Source organism: Orycteropus afer, unplaced genomic scaffold, assembly GCF_000298275.1.
Source record: "Orycteropus afer afer isolate SDZICR_OR568_19922 unplaced genomic scaffold, OryAfe1.0 scaffold00018, whole genome shotgun sequence".
Taxonomy (NCBI): domain Eukaryota; kingdom Metazoa; phylum Chordata; class Mammalia; order Tubulidentata; family Orycteropodidae; genus Orycteropus; species Orycteropus afer.
This window is the reverse complement of record NW_006921605.1, coordinates 19,180,313-19,198,938: the sequence shown is the minus strand read 5'-3', so window position 1 is coordinate 19,198,938 and position 18,626 is coordinate 19,180,313. Positions and strand designations below refer to the sequence as shown.

The 18,626-nt window shown below is 39.4% G+C and overlaps 1 protein-coding gene across 1 annotated transcript in view; it reads left to right on the top strand.

Annotated features, from left to right (window-relative positions):
• Positions 1-18,626, top strand: part of DCAF7 (DDB1 and CUL4 associated factor 7) — a 36,716-nt gene that overhangs the window by 3,076 nt on the left and 15,014 nt on the right. Inside the window, exons 2-4 of the mRNA XM_007959743.2 lie at positions 16,250-16,408; positions 17,095-17,206; positions 17,581-17,699. Coding sequence (XP_007957934.1) covers positions 16,250-16,408; positions 17,095-17,206; positions 17,581-17,699 — 390 coding nt within the window. The remainder of the gene's footprint in view (positions 1-16,249; positions 16,409-17,094; positions 17,207-17,580; positions 17,700-18,626) is intronic.

Here is an 18,626-nt window from a genome sequence, read left to right as displayed (position 1 = left end):
CTTCCTTCCGAGGAGTGGCTGGTGGGTTTGAACCGCCAGCCTTCTGGTTAGCAGTCAAGTGCCTTAGCCACTATGCTACCAGAGCTCCCGGATCTGTGCATAGGAACAGTAAATCCCGCATGAAAGCAGTGGTTTCTTGGGCTGAATGTTGGAGAAGCCTTGCCATGGGGGTGACTGGCTCCACTTAGAGAAATGTTTCAAGTATTGGATGGAATTTGCAGACTTTTGGTTCCTGCTTGCCATGGAGAGTGGTTGCCAGCAGAGGACAAAAGAGAGGGACACGCAGCAAATACACATTGATGAAGAAGCTCAGCAGTGGCCTTCTTTCTAGACACATTGAGGATAAGAACACATTGTTCTTATAATTTTGTGAATTTCTTATTAATACAACCATGTTTTCTTATCATGAAATTGCTCCTAGTTGTTCAGTGGAATTAAATCTATTAGCATTTCAAGAACAAAATGATTCCCAGGTGTCCTGTCATGTGCATACATACGGGGATCATTGCAGAGGAGAGAAGCGAATTCTGCAGGGTAGAGAAACAGCTAGACCTGGATGAAAAATCTCCCTATTGCTAGTGGTGTCTCCTGTCCTCTGTGTGTGTGGTCTCGGCAGCAGTGGTTCCAGAGCATTAGTCCTGTTCATTTTAGATGGGTGAGAATTCGCTGAGGGATTCCCTGAGGTTTGTACATTCCTTGGCTCCACCCTTGAAGTTGGCTGACACTCTGGTGATTGAGAAGCAGGTGGTCCAGACAGACTCTAAGAACATTGCTCTGGAGTTACCTTGGCATCTTCTGGTAAAGGCAAGCATCAGATCTTTTTTGCATGTACTCCTAACATTGGTTCTGCCCTTCCATCCAGGTTCACCCCTGAAAAAAGCTCTGTTACCATATAGCGTCTTACAGATAGCTTGGGCTCAGATTTCAGTCCTGCCACTTCCCAGTTGTGTGTGACCTGTGCCTCAGTTTCCTCAACTATGAAATGAGGATAATTAGCAAAAAGTGCAGCTATCTTAGAGGGTTGCTATGAAGATTCAGTTTAACGGGCTCAGGAACTCTGCTGACACATAGGAAACAATATAGAAATGCTAGGTATTATGACTTAATCGTCATCATTTTTGTTGTTAACTACTGTCAAGTTGATCCCTGGACAACAGAATGAAACACTGCCTGGTCCTGGATTATCCCAATGATTGGTTGCCGATCAGACCATCGAGACCCATAGGGTGTTCATTGGCTGATTTTTTGGAAGCAGATAACCAGGCATTTCTTCTAGTCCATCCTAGTCTGGAAGCTCTGCTGAAACCTGTTAGGCATCACAGCAAAATGTAAGTCTCCACTGACGGACGGATGGGTGGTGGCTACATACGAGTTGCCTTGGTCAGGTCTCCCTCACAGAAGGCAAGAATTCTACCACTGAACCACCAGAGTGCCATCATCATCATCATTACTGCGCTGGAGGTGGAATATAATGAAGGTGAATTGTATGGGTGTTAGGTAGATTTGGGCCCTACGTAGCATGAATGGTTAAGCACTTCACAACTAACCGAAAAGTTGGCGGTTCAGACCTAACCAGAGGTACAGCGAGAGAAAGGTCTGACAGTCTGCTTCCAAAAGGTCACAGCCTTGAAAACCCAATGGAGTGTAGTCCTGCTTAGCACACATCAGGTCACCATGAGTTGGAATGGACTTGACAGCAACTGGTCTGCTTTGGTTAGATACATTTGACTTGGCATTTTCCACTGGGGAACCCGAACGTTAGGTCAGAAAGTGACCTCAGAAAGGTCATTGTATAAAGGTCTTTGTATTTACTCCGCCTTTGACAGATTTTAAAGATGAGAAGTTCACTTGATCCCCTTTGACCAACCTATTTTGTGGCTGAGGGGCTTCTGCTTATGACTGTTGTACTATAAAGTGCTATCTAAGCCCATTTTCTCCAGCCTTAGACAACAGTGACTCTTGTATTTCTCCTGAGATTTGACAGTGCTGTGGTCTTGAGGCGGGTGGCATTTCCTTCTTTTATAGGAAAAGATAGTCTCAGTTCCTGGGCTTCGGTTCCATTTAGTTGCGTGTTTCAGAGTTAGTTTTGAATAAAGTTGATAGGCAGGATGGTTGGGATTTATTTTACCCTAATGTTTACCGAGCTGACTACTGGTGCTCTAACGTTCAGCATCTAGGGAATGTTTTTGAGATTCTAAGAGAGACTAGGTATTCCTAATGCTCTTTGAAGAATTCTAGTAGTGAATCTGGGTGCTGCCACTTTGCACTTGAAATACATGTGGTTGAATGTTTGCATTGTCAGGCTGTGTTGATTCCTCTGAGGTTTTTTAATGTTTTTTTTATATACATGAGACATGATTATTTTGTCTCTGGTGTACAGATTTTCAGCTCTCAGTGTTTGTAGCACCCCTTCTGGATTTTTATTCATTTGCTCATTAATTCAGCAAATGTGTATTGAACACATCACTGTTTTAGGCACAGTGTTGATAACTTGGTGACTGTCTGTAGCCTTCGTTAGTAGATGTGATATTTGCAGAAAAGAAGAGAAAGTACACATTAGTATTTTTGATAGATATTTATAAATTTGCAGCACTCTGTCCAAAGTAATCTCCATGGCAGGACTGTCAGCGGGGAACTTAGCACATCAAACTCTTCTGGTTTTAACTTCTTCCTTTTTTCTACATAGTGAGGGAACTTATTCCCCCATGGGACCACTTTATTGCGTTTTGACCTAATCTTGTTCACAGAAACTTGCTGGAGAGGCTGTGGTCTGTAGGTGGTCTGGTCTGCCTGAAGCCTCACTGCCAGAGGTGACAAGCCAGCCTCTGAGCCAGGGGCCAAACAAAGGGCTGCCGTGTGAGAATTCATCTTAAAGTTTAGCAGGGCAGGACCTCAGTGTTGGTAGCGTTGGCTGATCCACAGTAATCCGTTAGGAATGGTTTGAAGGGAGGATAAATGGAAAAGACCAAGAGAAGCAGCTTTAGCTGATTTTTGTTTTTATTAACAGTTGTGGGGAAATGTTCCAGTGATTGAAGTGCTATATTGATTTAGATAATTTAGAGACTTGATGATCTTAAAGATGTCTTTTGACTCTAAATTTATGTATAAATTTAATGTGATCCTGATTTTTAAAAAAATTATTTTTAGAACCAGGCAAACTGATTTCTTTTATAAATGAATTTTACAGATGTACAAATAGTGTCAGGAACATTCTGGAAAGGAAGAATAATGAGGTAGGTGGAGAACTACTCCACGAGATGTTAAAACATACTGTGTTTCACTGCTAACCAGAAGGCTGGCAGTTCAAACCCACCAGCCACTCCTCAGAAGGAAGATCGGGCAATCTACTTCCATAAAGATTTACCGCCTTGAAAACCCAAAGGGGTCGCAATGAGTCAGGATCAACTTGATGGCAGTGAGTTGGTTTTTTTTTGTTTTTTTTTTTTTTTTAATTAAAACATGTTTTTAAATGTTTGATACTCTGAGGACAGATGAATGGAACAGAAGAGAGTCCAGAAATGAACTCAAATGCATAATTTAGTCTGTGATGATAGGAGTGGAGAAAATTGATATTGATACTATAAAAAAATTAAATTTGATCCCTACCTCATACGTTGTATCACAGTTTCAGTTAAATAAAAAATGTAAGCACAACTCTAAAACATGGGGGAGTTTTGTAATCTTAGAGTGGAGAATAAAAGCAGAGATAAACTAGATCATGAGACCATAAAAGAAGAAATGAACTAGACCAAATAAAAAGAAAATTACTGTGTGGCAAAATCAGACAACTGATCCCACAAAGTCAACAGATAAATGACAGATTAGAAAAACGTATGTAACGTATGTAATATGAGGAACAAATTTCTTTAATATAGAGAGATCTTCAATCAATAAGAGACCAGTCCCCAGTTAAAAAAGGGTTACAGGTGTGAATATTTTCCAGAAAAGAGTATATGAATCACTATTAAACATATGAAGAGCTCCATCTCACAAAAAAAGCATAAAAAAATTTCAGTCAGATTTTAAAAATATTTAAAGAAAGATAACAGTGAAAGGTAAGGTGGTGGACAAGCAGGCATGCTACCCAGACCCTCTATAACAGAGACCCAAGAGAGCAGGTGAAACAGATATGGAGGATAATCTGGGAACTCTGAGCTTTAAAGGAAAGGATAAGAAAAAAGTGTGTGGCGGGGGGGGGGGTGGGAAAGGATAAAAAAAAAAAGATCAAATACTGATTAGAAGAAGAAACTGAATGAAAACAACGAACATGGAGACATATGGAGCAGTGAATTATCAGCTGGCCTGGCACAGCAAAACCATTTTGGACTATTGCAAGCAGCATTCTAATCAGGGCAGAAACCAGATAACTGGCTCCACTTGCCCAGGACTGCACCAGCACCCGCATTGGTGGCTGGCAACCAGAAAGGTGTGACCTCTTCCTTAAGTCCCACACCCTCCCCCTGGTGGCTGGTGATACCCCCAAGTCACTCATACCCCACCTGGTAGGCTGCCTGGCCTGCCTTACCCACTCCACCACTTCCTAACAGACCCCCTCTGCTCTACTTTCCTAGTGGCCTGAGGTGCTATCACAGAACAAGTGAGGTATGCACACTGACTCTGAGGTCGATAAGAAACACTCTCATGGATTATATGCTGTGTGCTTGCTGCCTCCATGGCTAGCAGAGTGCACAGTTGTGGACTGGGAGCCCCACATCAAACCATCCCAGCTTTCTCCTTTCTTTTTTAAAATTATTTATTTATTTTTGTCCTACTTGGTGTGAGGTAGCAACTGCATCCACATTACCCAGACGCACCTGTACCTCCTGCCACCTTACCCATTGGGTGAGTGCCACCGCCCACTCCTGCACCACTTGATCAGTGACACATAGTGGCCAACATCAGCCCAGCTTGCCCTCAACTGCTGTACATGAAAAGCAAGCAAAGAACTATGCACATACTCACACCCTCTGCGACAGCCACCAGGAGACAGGTGGTGAGCACCTTAGTGCTGCCAAACTAGTGAGCAGAGTAGCATGTCTGCCTCACTTGCCTAGATATATAAAAAGATAAATAAAGGAAAACCCTACCCAAAACACAGGAACATATAATCATCAGTTATGTTCAAATACAATAACACCACAGTGTCCCAGAGACTGACAGACAACCTTAGTTCACACAAAGAAACAAGACAAGGTGGCTCAAACAAGTGATTGAAATACAGAGCTAGAAAATCTTCCTAAGGAACACATGGCATGGGAACTACTTGATAAAGAATTCATATTTAGAATTATATTTAGGATCCTTCAACAGATTAAAAATGAGACCGAGGAGAACACAGACAAAACTGTAGAAGAATTCAGAAAAAAAATACAAGAACAAATTGACAAAATAAATGGAAAATTAGAAACCATATAAAAATAGCAACTAGAAATCCAGCAGATTAATACTAAAATTTCAGAAATAGATAATACATTGGAAGGGCAGAGGAGTAGAATTGAATCAATGGAAGACAGAATTAGTGGAATTGAAGACAGATCTCTCAGTGCTAATCTGTTAGAGGAACAGGGGAAAAAAGACAAGAAATGAATTATGTGGGACACCATCAAGAGAAATAACTTACCTGTGCTCAAAAAAATCCCAGAAAAGGAAAAAAAAAAAAAAAGCATAGAGAAAATTGCAAGTGTGTTAAAAGAAAAATTCCGATTCATGAAAGATGAGAACATATGCATTGAAGAAGCTCAACGGATCCCAAACAGGATAGACTCCAAAAGAAAATCACCAAGATATATAAGCAAACTTTCCAAAATCAGAGACAAAGAATGAACCCTGAAAGCAGCCCAGTAAAAATGAAAAGTTACTAAGCTCTAATTTCTTGGCAAAAACCATGCAGGCAAGAAGGCAATAGGGTAGCATATATAAAACCCTGAAAGAAAAAAATTGCTAGCAAGAATTGTATATCCAACAAAATTGTCCCCCAGATATGAAGCCATAATTAGGACATTTCTAGATAAATTAAAAAAAAAAAGGAATTTGTAAAAATCAGACCAACCTTATAAGAAATGCTAACGGGAGTCCTTCAGGCAGAGAACCAACAATAGCAGACAATAACCTGAGATTAAGACATGACAACATCAGCCAGAAACCACCCCAGATACAGAAGTATCCTAAATAAACCTATAAGACTGAAGATAGAGAACCAGAGATGTTAATTTGTAGACGGTGACAACTACAAAGCAAAAAGAGAATAGATGGTATAGTTACAGAGCTTCCAAATGAAGAGGAAGTCAAAATATCAGGATAAAGGAGGCTGCTTTAAACTTGGGAAGAAAATAATAAATTATAGGGTAACTGCAAAGAAAATTAATAAACCTTTTCACCAAAATAAAAAAGATGAAAATCATAAAGAGCTAGAAAACATTAAACAATAGCAGCAAGGGAAAGGATAAGAAAATGTTAAAAAAAAAAAAAAATGAACTCAGCACAGAAAAATATATTGTGGTGGTGTTGTTACGTGTCGTCAAGTCATCTCCGACTCATAGCAACCCTGTATACTACAGAACGAAACACTTCCTGGTTCTGTGCCAGCCTCACGATCCCTGCTATACCTGAACCCATCGTTGCAGCCACTGTGTTAATCCATCTCATTGAGGGCCTTCTCCTTTTCTGTTGACCCTCTCTGCACTTTACGAAGCATGATATCCTTCTCCAGAGAATGGCCCTTCTGACAACATGACCAAAGTAGGTGAGGTGAAGTCTGTCCATTCTCACCTCCAAGGAGCATTCCAGCTGCACTTTCTTCAGGACAGATTTGTTAGTTCTTTGAACAGTCCACGGTACTCTCAGTATTCTTCTCCAGCACCACAACTCAGAAGCATCAACTCTTCTTCGATCTTCCTTATTCATTGTCCAGCTCTCACATGCATATGAGGTGATTGAAAAATACCATGACTTGGGTTAGGCACATCTTAGTCTTCAAGGAGACATCTTTGCACTTGAAAGAGGTCTCTTGCAGCAGATTTTCCCAGTACAATACATCGGATATCTTGACTGCTGCTTCCATTGGTGTTGATTGTAGATCCAAGTAATATGAAGTATTTGACAACTTCAAACTTTTCTCCATTTATCGTGATGCTGCTTATTGGTCCAGTTGTGAAGATTTTTGTTTTCTTTATATTGAGATGTAATCCATACTGCAGACTGTAATCTTCAGTCTTTAACAGTAAATGCTTCAAGTCATCCTCCCTTTCAGCAAGCAAAGTTGTGTCATCTATGTGTCACAGGTTGTTAATGAGCCTTCTTTCAATCCTGATGCCATGTTCTTCTTCATGTAGTCCAGCTTCTCAGATTTTTTGCTCATCATACAGATTAAAATAAGTGTGGGGAAAGGATGCAACCCTGGCACACTGCCTACTTGATTTTAAACCATGCAGTATCCCCTTATTCTGTTCGAATGACAGCCTCCTGGTCTATGTACAGGTTTCTCATGAGTACAATTAAGTGTTCTGGAATTCCTGTTCTTCTCGATGTTATCTATAATTTGTTATGATCCATGTAGTCAAATGCTTTTGCATAGTCAATAAAACACAAGTAAACATCTTTCTGGTATTCTTTGATTTGAGCCCAAGGGCCATCAGACATCAGCTGTGATACCCCTTGTTCCATGTCCTCTTCTGAATCCAGCTTGCATTCCTGGAAGTTCTCTGTCAGTATACTGCTGCAACCATTTTTGAATTATCTTCAGTAAGATTTTTACTTGTGTGTGATATTGATACCATTAGATAATTTTCATATTCTGTGGGATCACCTTTCTTTGGAATGGATAAAAATATGGTTCTCTTACAGTCAGTTGGCCATGTAGCTGTCTTCCAAATCTCTTGGCATAGCCAAGTGAGTGCATCCAGTGTGGCATCCCTTTGTTGAAATATCTCAATGGGTATTCTGTCAATTTCTGGAGGCTTGTTTTGACAGCTAACCAGAAGACTAGCAGTTCAAACCCACCAGCTGCTCTGTGTAAGGAAGACTGGGCAATCTACTTCTGTAAAGATTTACAGCCTCAGAAACCCAAAGGAGGTCACTATGAGTCAGAATCAATTCGATGGCAGAAAAAGATATGGAACAAAGAGATCATCAACACCAAAAAATCCTCAGCAAAATGACAACAGCAAATTCATACCTATCAATAATTATAGTGTCTGTAAATGGAATAAGTGGCACCAGTCAAGAGACAGTACCAGAATGGATAAGAAAACATGACTCATCGATATGCTGTCTACAAGAGACAAACGTTAGACCCAAAGAAAAAAATAAGCAAAAAATCAAAGGATAGAAAAACATACAAAGCAAATGGCAGCCAAAAAAGAACAGGATGACAATATTAATTTCTGATGACATGGACTTTAAGGCAAAAAAAAAACAAAAGAGACAAGAACATTACATAATGATTAAAGGGCCAATTGAACAAGAGGACATAAACGTAATAAATAACTATGTACCCAGTGGAAGAGCCCCAAAATACATAAATCAAACTAACAATTGAAAAGAGAAATAGACAACTCCACAGTAGTAGTGAGGGACTTTAATTTACCACTCATAGTGAAGGACAGAACAACTAGAAAGAAGCTCAACAAAGATACTGAATATCTAAACAACACGGCCAGCTTGACCTTATAGACATATACAGAACACTCCACCCAACAAAGCACAATACACATTCTTTTCCAACACATATGGAATATTCTCCAGAATAGATCATATGTTAGGCCACAAAGCAAGCCTTATAAATTTAAAAACATTGAAACTACGCAACCTCTTCTCAGATCACAGTTTTAATATTAGCACTCAGCCACAGGAAGAGCAAGGGAAAAATACCAACTCCATGGAAACTGAGTAACACCCTGTTAAAAACTACTGGGTAATAGAAGAAATTAAAAAATGAAATTTAAAAAAATTTCTTGAATCAAACAAGAATGAAAAGTCAACATACCAAAATCTTTGGAAACACAGAAAAAGCAGTGCTCAGAGGAATAAACAGATACGTCCAAAAAGAGAAAAACAAAATCAACATCTTTATCTAACATCTCCAACAATTAGGAAAAGAACAGCGGAAAAAAAGCCTGCAGTCACCAGAATAAAGGAAATTATAAAGATTAGAGCAGAAATGCATGAAACAAAAACAATAGAATTAACAAGACTAGAAGTTGATTCTTTGAAAGGGTTAATAAAATTGACAGACAACTAGCAAATTTAACAGAGGAAAAGTTGGAGAAGATGCAAATAACTTGAATTAGAAATGAATTAGAACCAAGTGAAATAAAAAGAATAACAATACTATGAAGAACTATAATCGAATTTGGAAATTTAGAAGAAACAGACAACATTCTAGAAATACGCTACCTATCCATCCTAACACAATCTGAGCCAGAAAATTTTAACAAACCATTACAAAAGAAGAAATAGAACAGATAATTAATTTAAAAAAAAAAAAAAAACTGGCCCAGACAGCTTCACTGGTAAATTCTACCAGATAATCAGAGAAGAGCTGACACTAGTTCTACTCAAACTGTTCCAGAATATGGAAAAAGATAGAATACTCCTGAATTCATTCTATGAAACAAGCATAACCCTGATACGAAAGCCAGGCAAAGATACCTCTAAAATAGAAAATTATAGATGAACATCCCTCATGAATATAGATGCAGAAATTCTCAACAAAATCCTAGCCAATATAATCCAACAACCTATTTAAAAAATAATAATAAACTTAAAGCATGACCAAGTGGAATTCATACCATATATGCAACGATGGTTCAACATTAGAAAAACAATGTAATTCACTACATAACAAAGGAAAAGAACCACCTGATCCTATCAATCTATGCAGAAAAGGCATTTGACAAAATCTAACACCCATTCTTGTTAAAAAATACTCAATAAAATAGGGTTCAAAGGGAAATTAACATAATTAAAGGGATAAATACAAAATTAACCAGTATTGGATGTGGAGAGATTGAGACTCTCATCCACTGCTGGTGGGACTGTAAAATGGTACGATCACTGTGGAAAACAGTATGGCGATTCCTTAAAAAGCTGGAATTAGAAATACCATTTGATCCAGCAGTCCCATTACTAGGTATATACCCTAAAGAAGTGAGAGCCAGGACAAGAACAGATATATGCACACCTATGTTCATTGCAGCACTATTTACAATAGCAAAAAGATGGAAACAACCTAAATGCATATCAACAGAAGAATGGATAACCAAACTGTGGTACACACACACGATGGAATTCTATGCAGTGCTAAAGAATAATGTACAATTTGGAAAATACCGCATAACATGGATGAACTTGGAGGATATTATGCTGATTGAAATAAGTCAATCACAGAAGGACAAATACATTAGTTCATTATTGTAAAAAGTCAAGAAAAGGTTTATATATGGAAGGGAACTTTCTTTGTTGGTTACCAGGATGGGGAGGGGAGGGGAGGGGAGGGGAGGCAACACTGCAAAAAAAAAAAAATTCACTGTACATAAATTATATTTAAATTAAAACAAACAAACAAACAAAAAACTAACAACCATTATTCTCAGCAGAGAGAGACTAAATTTATTCCTCTTGCACACAAGAACCAGGTGAGGATGCCCTTTATCACCACTCCTATCATTATTGTATTGGAAGTCCTAGCCAGCAATAAGGCAAGAAAGGGAAATAAAAGGCATCTAGATTGGCAAAGGAGAAGTAAAACTATCTCTATTTGCAGATGATATGATCCTATCTATAGAAAATCCCAAAAACTCAGCAAGGAACTTACAGAAGGGTTTAGCAAAGTAGCAGGGTGCAAGATCAAACCAAAACCAGATTCCCTTACACTAACAAAGAGAACTCTGAAAAAGAAATTGGAAAAATAAGACCATTTATAGTAGCCACCCAAAAGGTCAGGTACTTAGGAATAAATCTAACCAGAGATACAAAAGCTTTATGTGAAGAAAACTATACACACTACTACAGAAAGCCAAAAGAGACCTACATAAATGGAAGAATATACCTTGCTCATGGATAGGAAGACTTAACATCATGAAAATGTCAATACTACCCAAAGCAATCTACAGATACAATGCAATCCTAATCCAGATTATGTCATCTTTCTTTAAAGAGATGGAAAAACTAATCACCAGCTTTATATGGAAAGGAAAGAGACCCCCAAGTAAGCAAAGTACTACTAAAAAAGAAGAACAAGGTGAGAGGCCTCACACTTCCCGATCTTGAAGCCTACTGTGCAGCTATTGTAGTCAAAGCAGCATGATAGTGATGGAACAACAGACACATAGACCAGTGGAACAGAATTGAGAACCCAGAAGTAAATCCATCTACCTGTGGACAGCTGATGTTTGACAAAGGGCCAAAACCCATTAAATGGGGAAGAGATGGTCTCTTTAAAAATGGTACTGACAAAACTGGAAATCCATTTGCAGAAAAATAAACAGGATCTCTACCTCACACCATATACAAAAACTAATTCAAGATGAATCAAAGACCTAAATGTAAAACCTAAAAATATAAAGATTATCAAAGAAAAAACGGGCAAAGTTAGGGGACACTAGTACATGGCATGAGTACATTATAAAACATAACTAAAAGCATACAAACAGAAGACAAACTAGATGACTTGGACCTCCTAAAAATTAAACACTTAGGCACATTAAAAGATTTCACCAGAAGAGTAAAAACAGAATGTACAGACTGGGGAAAAAAAATTGGCAGTAATATGTTGGGCAAGGGGCTAATCTCTAAAATTTATGGAAAACTTCAGCACCTCAACAACAGAAATAATCAAATTTAAAATGGGCAGAGGACACAAACAGACACTTAACCAATGACAGTCAGGTGACCAGCAAACATACGGAGAAATGGTTGCATCGTGATCATTACCTATTAGATGCAAATCAAAACAGCAATGAGATAACTCACCCCAGCATTAACAGCAAATTAAAAAAAAAAAAATGCTGGCAAGGTTGTGGAGAAACTAGAACCCTTACACTGTTGGTGCTACTGTAAAATGATACAACCACTATGCCAAACAGTATAGTGCCTGCTTAAAAAGTTGGTAAAAAAATACCATTTGTTCCAGCAATCCCACTACTAGGTACATATCTCAAAGAAATAAAAGCTGTGAATAAATAGATATATGCCCAGCCATGTTCATTGCAGCACTGTTTACAATAGCAAAATGATGAAATCAACCTAAATGCCTATCAGTGAGTGCATGAATCAGTACACTGTGGTACATACACACAGTGGGATGCTACACGACATTTCTCATTAATCTGGGAAAGAACATGCATGAACCTGGAGGACAGTTACACTGCGTGAAATTAGTCAATTGCAAAAGGACAAGTATTATCTTAGACCACTACTGTAAAGTCAAGAAAAGGTTTTCACACAGGAAGAAGCATTCTTTGATGGTTACCAAGGGTTGGAGGAAAAGGAATGGTAAATCACTAGAGTGTAGACATTAACCTGTGAAAGGAAAGGCAATATACAGTAAGGGAAAGGTCGGTACAAAATGATCAAGGCACTAGGAGAAGCATAAGAATTAAAGATAACAAGTAAATACTATTGCACAATCCTGCAATGACAGTAATAACAGTAACTTATGAGTAGATGCGTAGATAAACACTCAAGCTGAACAGGGTAGGAAGGCAAATGGGAATATACTAATGAGTATATAGAGGTATGACAGGATATTTCTAAATATGTGTTTATATGTGCTCCAAATATATCCGTAAGTATAGTAGAGCTTACAAGGGGCAAAGTTATGAAAACTTCTTAGCCATAACTGAGCACCTTGAGGGAATGAGTCGCTGGGTCTGGGGGCTCAGGACCATAGTCTCAGTTAACATCAAGGTCAATTGGCACAACATAGTCCACGAAGAAAATGTTCTGCATCCTACTTTGGTGAGTTACAACTGGAGTCTTATAAGCTTGTGAGCAGCCATCTAAGGTACACCTTTTAATCTTTCTCTATCCGGGGCAAAGAAGAGTGAAGAAAATCACAGACACATGGAAACAATTAGTTCAGATTAATGGACCATAAGAACCTTAGCCTCCATGACCCTGAAACCAAAAGAATAGTTCTTTTGGTACCATCTTTTTTTAGATGGTACCTGGCTGCCACTACCAACCTCTCTGAAGGGGATCACAGTAGAAGACCCTGGATAGAGTGGGTGAAAAATGTGGGAAGAAATTGAAAATCATAAAAAAAGACAAGGCTTACTGGTCAGATAGAGACTAGTGGAATCCCCAGGGTGTGACACTTACTCACCTTTCAAGCCTGGACCAGAACTCACCCCCATGGCCCACCTGTTAAGCCCAACATTAGACAGGCCTATAGGGTGAACAGTAATACCAGAGAGGTATGCACTCCTTAGAACAGTCAGCCATGCCAGATAAAAATGACAGCATTTGCCCAGAAACCAAGTTGAGAAGGTGGGAAGGGGCAAGAAAGAAGGACGACTGGAAATGGGAGACACAGGAAGAAGCAGGAAGGATGCTGTTAACATGTGGGATTGTAGTCAGTGTTATGAAACAAAATGTGTATGAATTATTGAATAGGAAAGTAATTTGCTATGGGAACTTTTACCCAAATCGTAATAAAAAGATTTTTTAAAAATTGACATACATCACTTCTCAGTGGAAGACAAGTAGCATTCGCTATCAAATTTTCAAATAGATTTATCCTTTGACCCAATAGTTCCACCTATGGGAATTCATCCTACAGGTAACTATACTTACATAACTGAAATGATATATAAGCAGTCAGATAAGTTAACTATTATTAGGAAATAAAAACAGTTGATAAATATGTTCAGCCTCAATAGTAAAATAGCTGTGAAATGCCATTTTTCATTCATCAGATTAGCAAAAATGTAAAAGATTGATTGCTTTCAGTATTTTCAAAGGTAGGGAGAAATTGACACTAATACACTGTTAATGAAAATGTAAATCAGCAATCTTTTTGAAGGCTGTGTGACAGATTCTATTAAGATTTAAAATATGATGTAGTACAGTTGACTATACAAGACCAAAAGGGCAGCATTTGCCCCAAAAGAGGGTGAATGGGGAACTGGGAACACAGGAAGGAAGTGGGAAGAGTGCTGTTAACATTGAAGGGATTGCAACCAATGTTGTGAAACAATGTATATAAACTATTGAATGGGAAAATAATTTGCTCCTAAACTTTCTCTGAAAGGACAATAAAAAGTTAAAAATAAATAAAATTTGATGTAACAAATACACTTCAGTAATCTACCAGTAAAAATACTCATGTGTTCAAGATAAATGAATATAAGGATATTTATGCTGTTATTGTTTTTAATAACAAAATAATGGCATATAACCAAAATAACTATGAATAATTAAATGTTATGGTATGGTTACCATAGTCTGCAAGGAACTCTGGTGGAGTAGTGGATAAGAAATTTGGGTGCTAACCAGAAGGTCAGTGGTTCGAACCCACCAACTGCTGTGTGGAAGGAAGATGAGGCAGCCTACTTCCGTGAAGATTTAAAGCCTTGGAAACCCAATGGGGGTCACTATGAGTCGGAATCAACTCGATGGCAGTGGATTTTTTTATTTTTCCAAGATCTGCTGTAGAAGAATGAGGTAGAGCTATTTGTACTGACATGGGAAGATCTACTTTTAGGAAAAAGGCAAATTGCAGAATACATTTTATGGTCTAAGCTTATATATATAAATTATGTATTTTTAAAACCGCATATACACATATGTATGAATGCAGGAGAAACATTTGGAAAAATAAACATCACATAGTGGTTTGGGGGTCAGTAAGCAGAGTTGGGGATGATTTTCATGGGAGACTACATTTTATATAAAAATTCAGAGAGCTTACATTTTTTTTCATTGTTAAAATTTAAAAATCTGAATATATGAACAAAAGATTGAACAGTGATGGCCAGTCATTATTCCCTTCAATACCTGGATCAGCAGCTTGGAGCAGAAACACTAGAGTCAGTTTGGCTAAGGATGAAACACAAGTCTGTGCAAACACATGAAGAATTTGAGAAGTGAAACTAGGTTGCATAATTGAAGGCTTCAGGTGGAGCAGGACTTTCTTACGTAAGTGGTACAGTCTTGTAATATTGATGAAAGCAGCCAATTTTAGAAAGGTGAATTTCAGGTTAGAGAAATACTGGATTCTAGTTGCCAGCCAAGTTTATGTTCTTGTTCATGTGTGAAGTTTTATCTGACCTTTTTCTTAACTAGTATGTGCACTAAAGCACCCCTGCCTAAAGTCCTTTACCCAAATTTTGGATGTAGAAAGATGGTATATCAAAGAATTGGGCATACCCTAAGGTGTTCCCGACTTTCTTCGTGAGAGTATGTGAGAGGTAGGTCAGTTTGACCATCCTAATAAGCTAGGCACCCTGGATGACTGTATGTTTTATGATATTCAATGTTCAGGAGTAGATATTAAGAAAACAAACATGGGAGAAGCCATACCCAAAGCAAACCAAACTTGCTGCTGTTGAGTGGATTCAACTCATAGTGACCCCTTCGTGGGTTTCTGAGGCGGTATCTGTACGGAAGTAGATTGCCCAGTCTTCCTTCTGAGAAGTGGCTAGTGGATTTGAACTGCAGCCTTCTAGTTAGCAGTCAAATACCTTAGGCACTAAGCCACCAGAGCTCCTGGTAGAAGCCATAAGAGATACCTAATTTAAGTGACAAAATAATGTAATCCTAACTCTTAACAGTTGCACTTAGACTTTATCTTAAGAAAGTACTGTGTATATGTAAAGATCTCTGGAGACAGAAATTTATGGATTCGACACAACAACTGATTGAAAAAGTGTGATGGACAACATAGTTGGGAGACTGAAAGTCAAAGAAATTGATGGTCATGTTATCCTGGGTTTAGAAAAATGTTACACTCTTTTTGCCAGCGTTTTAATATAAAGAAACACTTCATATAATTATTTGTAAGAAATATATATTAATAAGATATCTTTCTTATTAATATATGTTGATTGCTTGATGACAATGTTTTGTCCAGAGACCCACAAGAACCTAACTCTGCATTTCTTCTGGGGTCAGTGGCTTGGCATTTGCTACTTCAGTGTCCACAGTGGCTTTATTGACTATAACTACCATGGAAAATGAGAATCAACTGTGTTCAGTACTGCCCCCAAGAATACATAGGTTTATGTGGCTCAACTTTAATATATTACAGGTCCAGCTTGTTGGTTTAGATGAGGAGAGTTCCGAGTTCATTTGCCGAAACACCTTTGACCATCCGTACCCCACCACAAAGCTCATGTGGATCCCTGATACAAAAGGCGTCTATCCAGATCTCCTGGCTACAAGTGGCGACTATCTCCGTGTGTGGAGGGTAAGTAGAAACTTGGTTAGCAACCAGATCAATGGCCTTTCTCAGTATTACCTGCTGTTAGCCTGGTACCATGGAGAGTGGACTGGGGTCGAAGGCGGTGAAACTTCTGTGTCGTTGCAACATGGGGGATAAGTGGTAGTGTGTATGCACGGACCTTGTTTGGCACAGCAGATTTTCTAGTAAGTCTTACCAGGGCTCCTTGAAGTCACACTGCCACCTGCAGAGTCAGCTCTGGAATCCAGAGATTCAGTTAACCCCAAGTAAAGATGACAGCCTGCTGTGGAGTGGCTGTACTGAGGCCTCTTCTTCTGTTTACAGCTAAGATATTTTTGAGTAAATTAAACATAACATCAGGCCATGGATTCTGGTAATCTGAGAGTGGAGCATGGAGCTGCCCCTCCACTCTCAGATGAGCTAATGGTCAGTGGCACCTCCTATAGCTTGGAGGTCGTGCCCAGCCAGGCAAGGTGCGCAGACCTCTCCTCTAGAAAGATTTGGGGATGGAAATTTAGAAAACAAAGCTGGGCAGAGAAGGTTTGGAAAGTAGCAGCATTTGGAAGGTTCCTCTGGGATTGATCCACCCCACCCCCATGTGTAATAATCTTAGGATGGCTGTGTAGACAGACCTGTGAAGGCTTTCCGTGAGAATGTGACTGGCTAACCTTGTAAGGCTCTTGTCTCTTTAGGTTGGGGAAACAGAGACCAGACTGGAGTGTTTGCTGAACAATAACAAGAACTCTGACTTCTGTGCGCCGCTGACCTCCTTTGACTGGAATGAAGTGGATCCTTATCTTTTAGGTAAGAGTCAGGGAGGATGTATTCCAGTTAGAAGGAGGAAAGGCACATTTTCTCAGATGGAACACTGGGGCAGTTTTTAACCATTGGCTAAGGTACGGGAATCACCCTAGAACAGGACCAAGTGGGAAATAGGCTAAATATGCTAGTGGCTGTTAATTCCTTGTGTAGAGCTAAGCTTCCCCAGTGTGTCCATCTTGTCCTTCCAGTCAGAGTCTAAGGTCCTAGGTGCAGACTGAATGCTTGACTATTTCTGTGGCACTCCCGACACTCAGTTTGTGGACATGTTATCCCCTTGGCTGGACAGACCACGAGGAGGGAAGCCTGCGTGGGGGCCTCCCTCCTGCCAGCCACTGACCTGCACTGGTTGCTTTCAGGGACCTCAAGCATTGATACAACCTGTACCATCTGGGGCCTGGAGACTGGGCAGGTGCTGGGGCGAGTCAACCTTGTGTCTGGTCACGTGAAGACCCAGCTGATCGCCCATGACAAAGAGGTAATGGCGCACTGCCATCTCTTCTTTCCTCAGATGCTTTCTTTGCCTTCAGTGTGAGCAGACAGACTGTTCTCCCACTGCTTTGTGAATTACATGGAAAACCGTAGTATAATGCCAATTTATTCTTGCCTGCATGGAAAATAATGTATCGGAACAGTGGAACACCGTCGTAAACAAATGCATTGTTTTGGCTGATAGAAACAACTGGTTTTGTAGTCTGTCATTGCTCCTTTTATGCCAGAGGTTGCTGTATTTTTATCAATGACGTCCTTATAGGCACACTAGGAGCTGATGTGATTAAAAACAAAAATCTTAGAGTAACTCTTCTCTTGGAACACACTAGGAAATTTTTTGAGTCGGGGAGCTGGAGAGGGAGGCAGGAAGAAGGAAAACTTTGTGACAGACAGTTCTGTCACTCTGTCTCTAAAAATGTTGTATGGAATTCTAGTATGTTCATTTAACATTTGTTTGTTTGCATATATTTTATTTTGATGGTTATGTTTATTTCTTTGTTTGTTGGAAACGCTGAGGGGAGCTATTTGTGTTTCGGCTTAAATTGTGTCTCCTGGGTGATAGGGAGAATGGCCATGCAGTCTTTCCTCGTAGAGCTACTGCATGGCCCTGGTGCTCTGCTTTCCTGTAGGTAACATTTGCTTTGCTTTTCTGCCTTGCCCTCTGTAGCTGGGAACACACAATGTTCATACAGATAAAAAGAATGTTTTGACTTTTGGTCAGAAACTCGAGGTTGTCAACACAGTAGGAGGTTGGTAACCGGGTTATCATTCTTAGTAAGGGATTGCTTCTGGCTTTTTGTACTCTTAAGTGCCGGAAGAGCAGGAGAAAGGGGTAAAACCCAGTCACTAGTGCTCAGACGGCTCCCTTGTTACCCTCCTGAGAGGGACCGGGTCTCTGGGAGCAAGGTAAGCA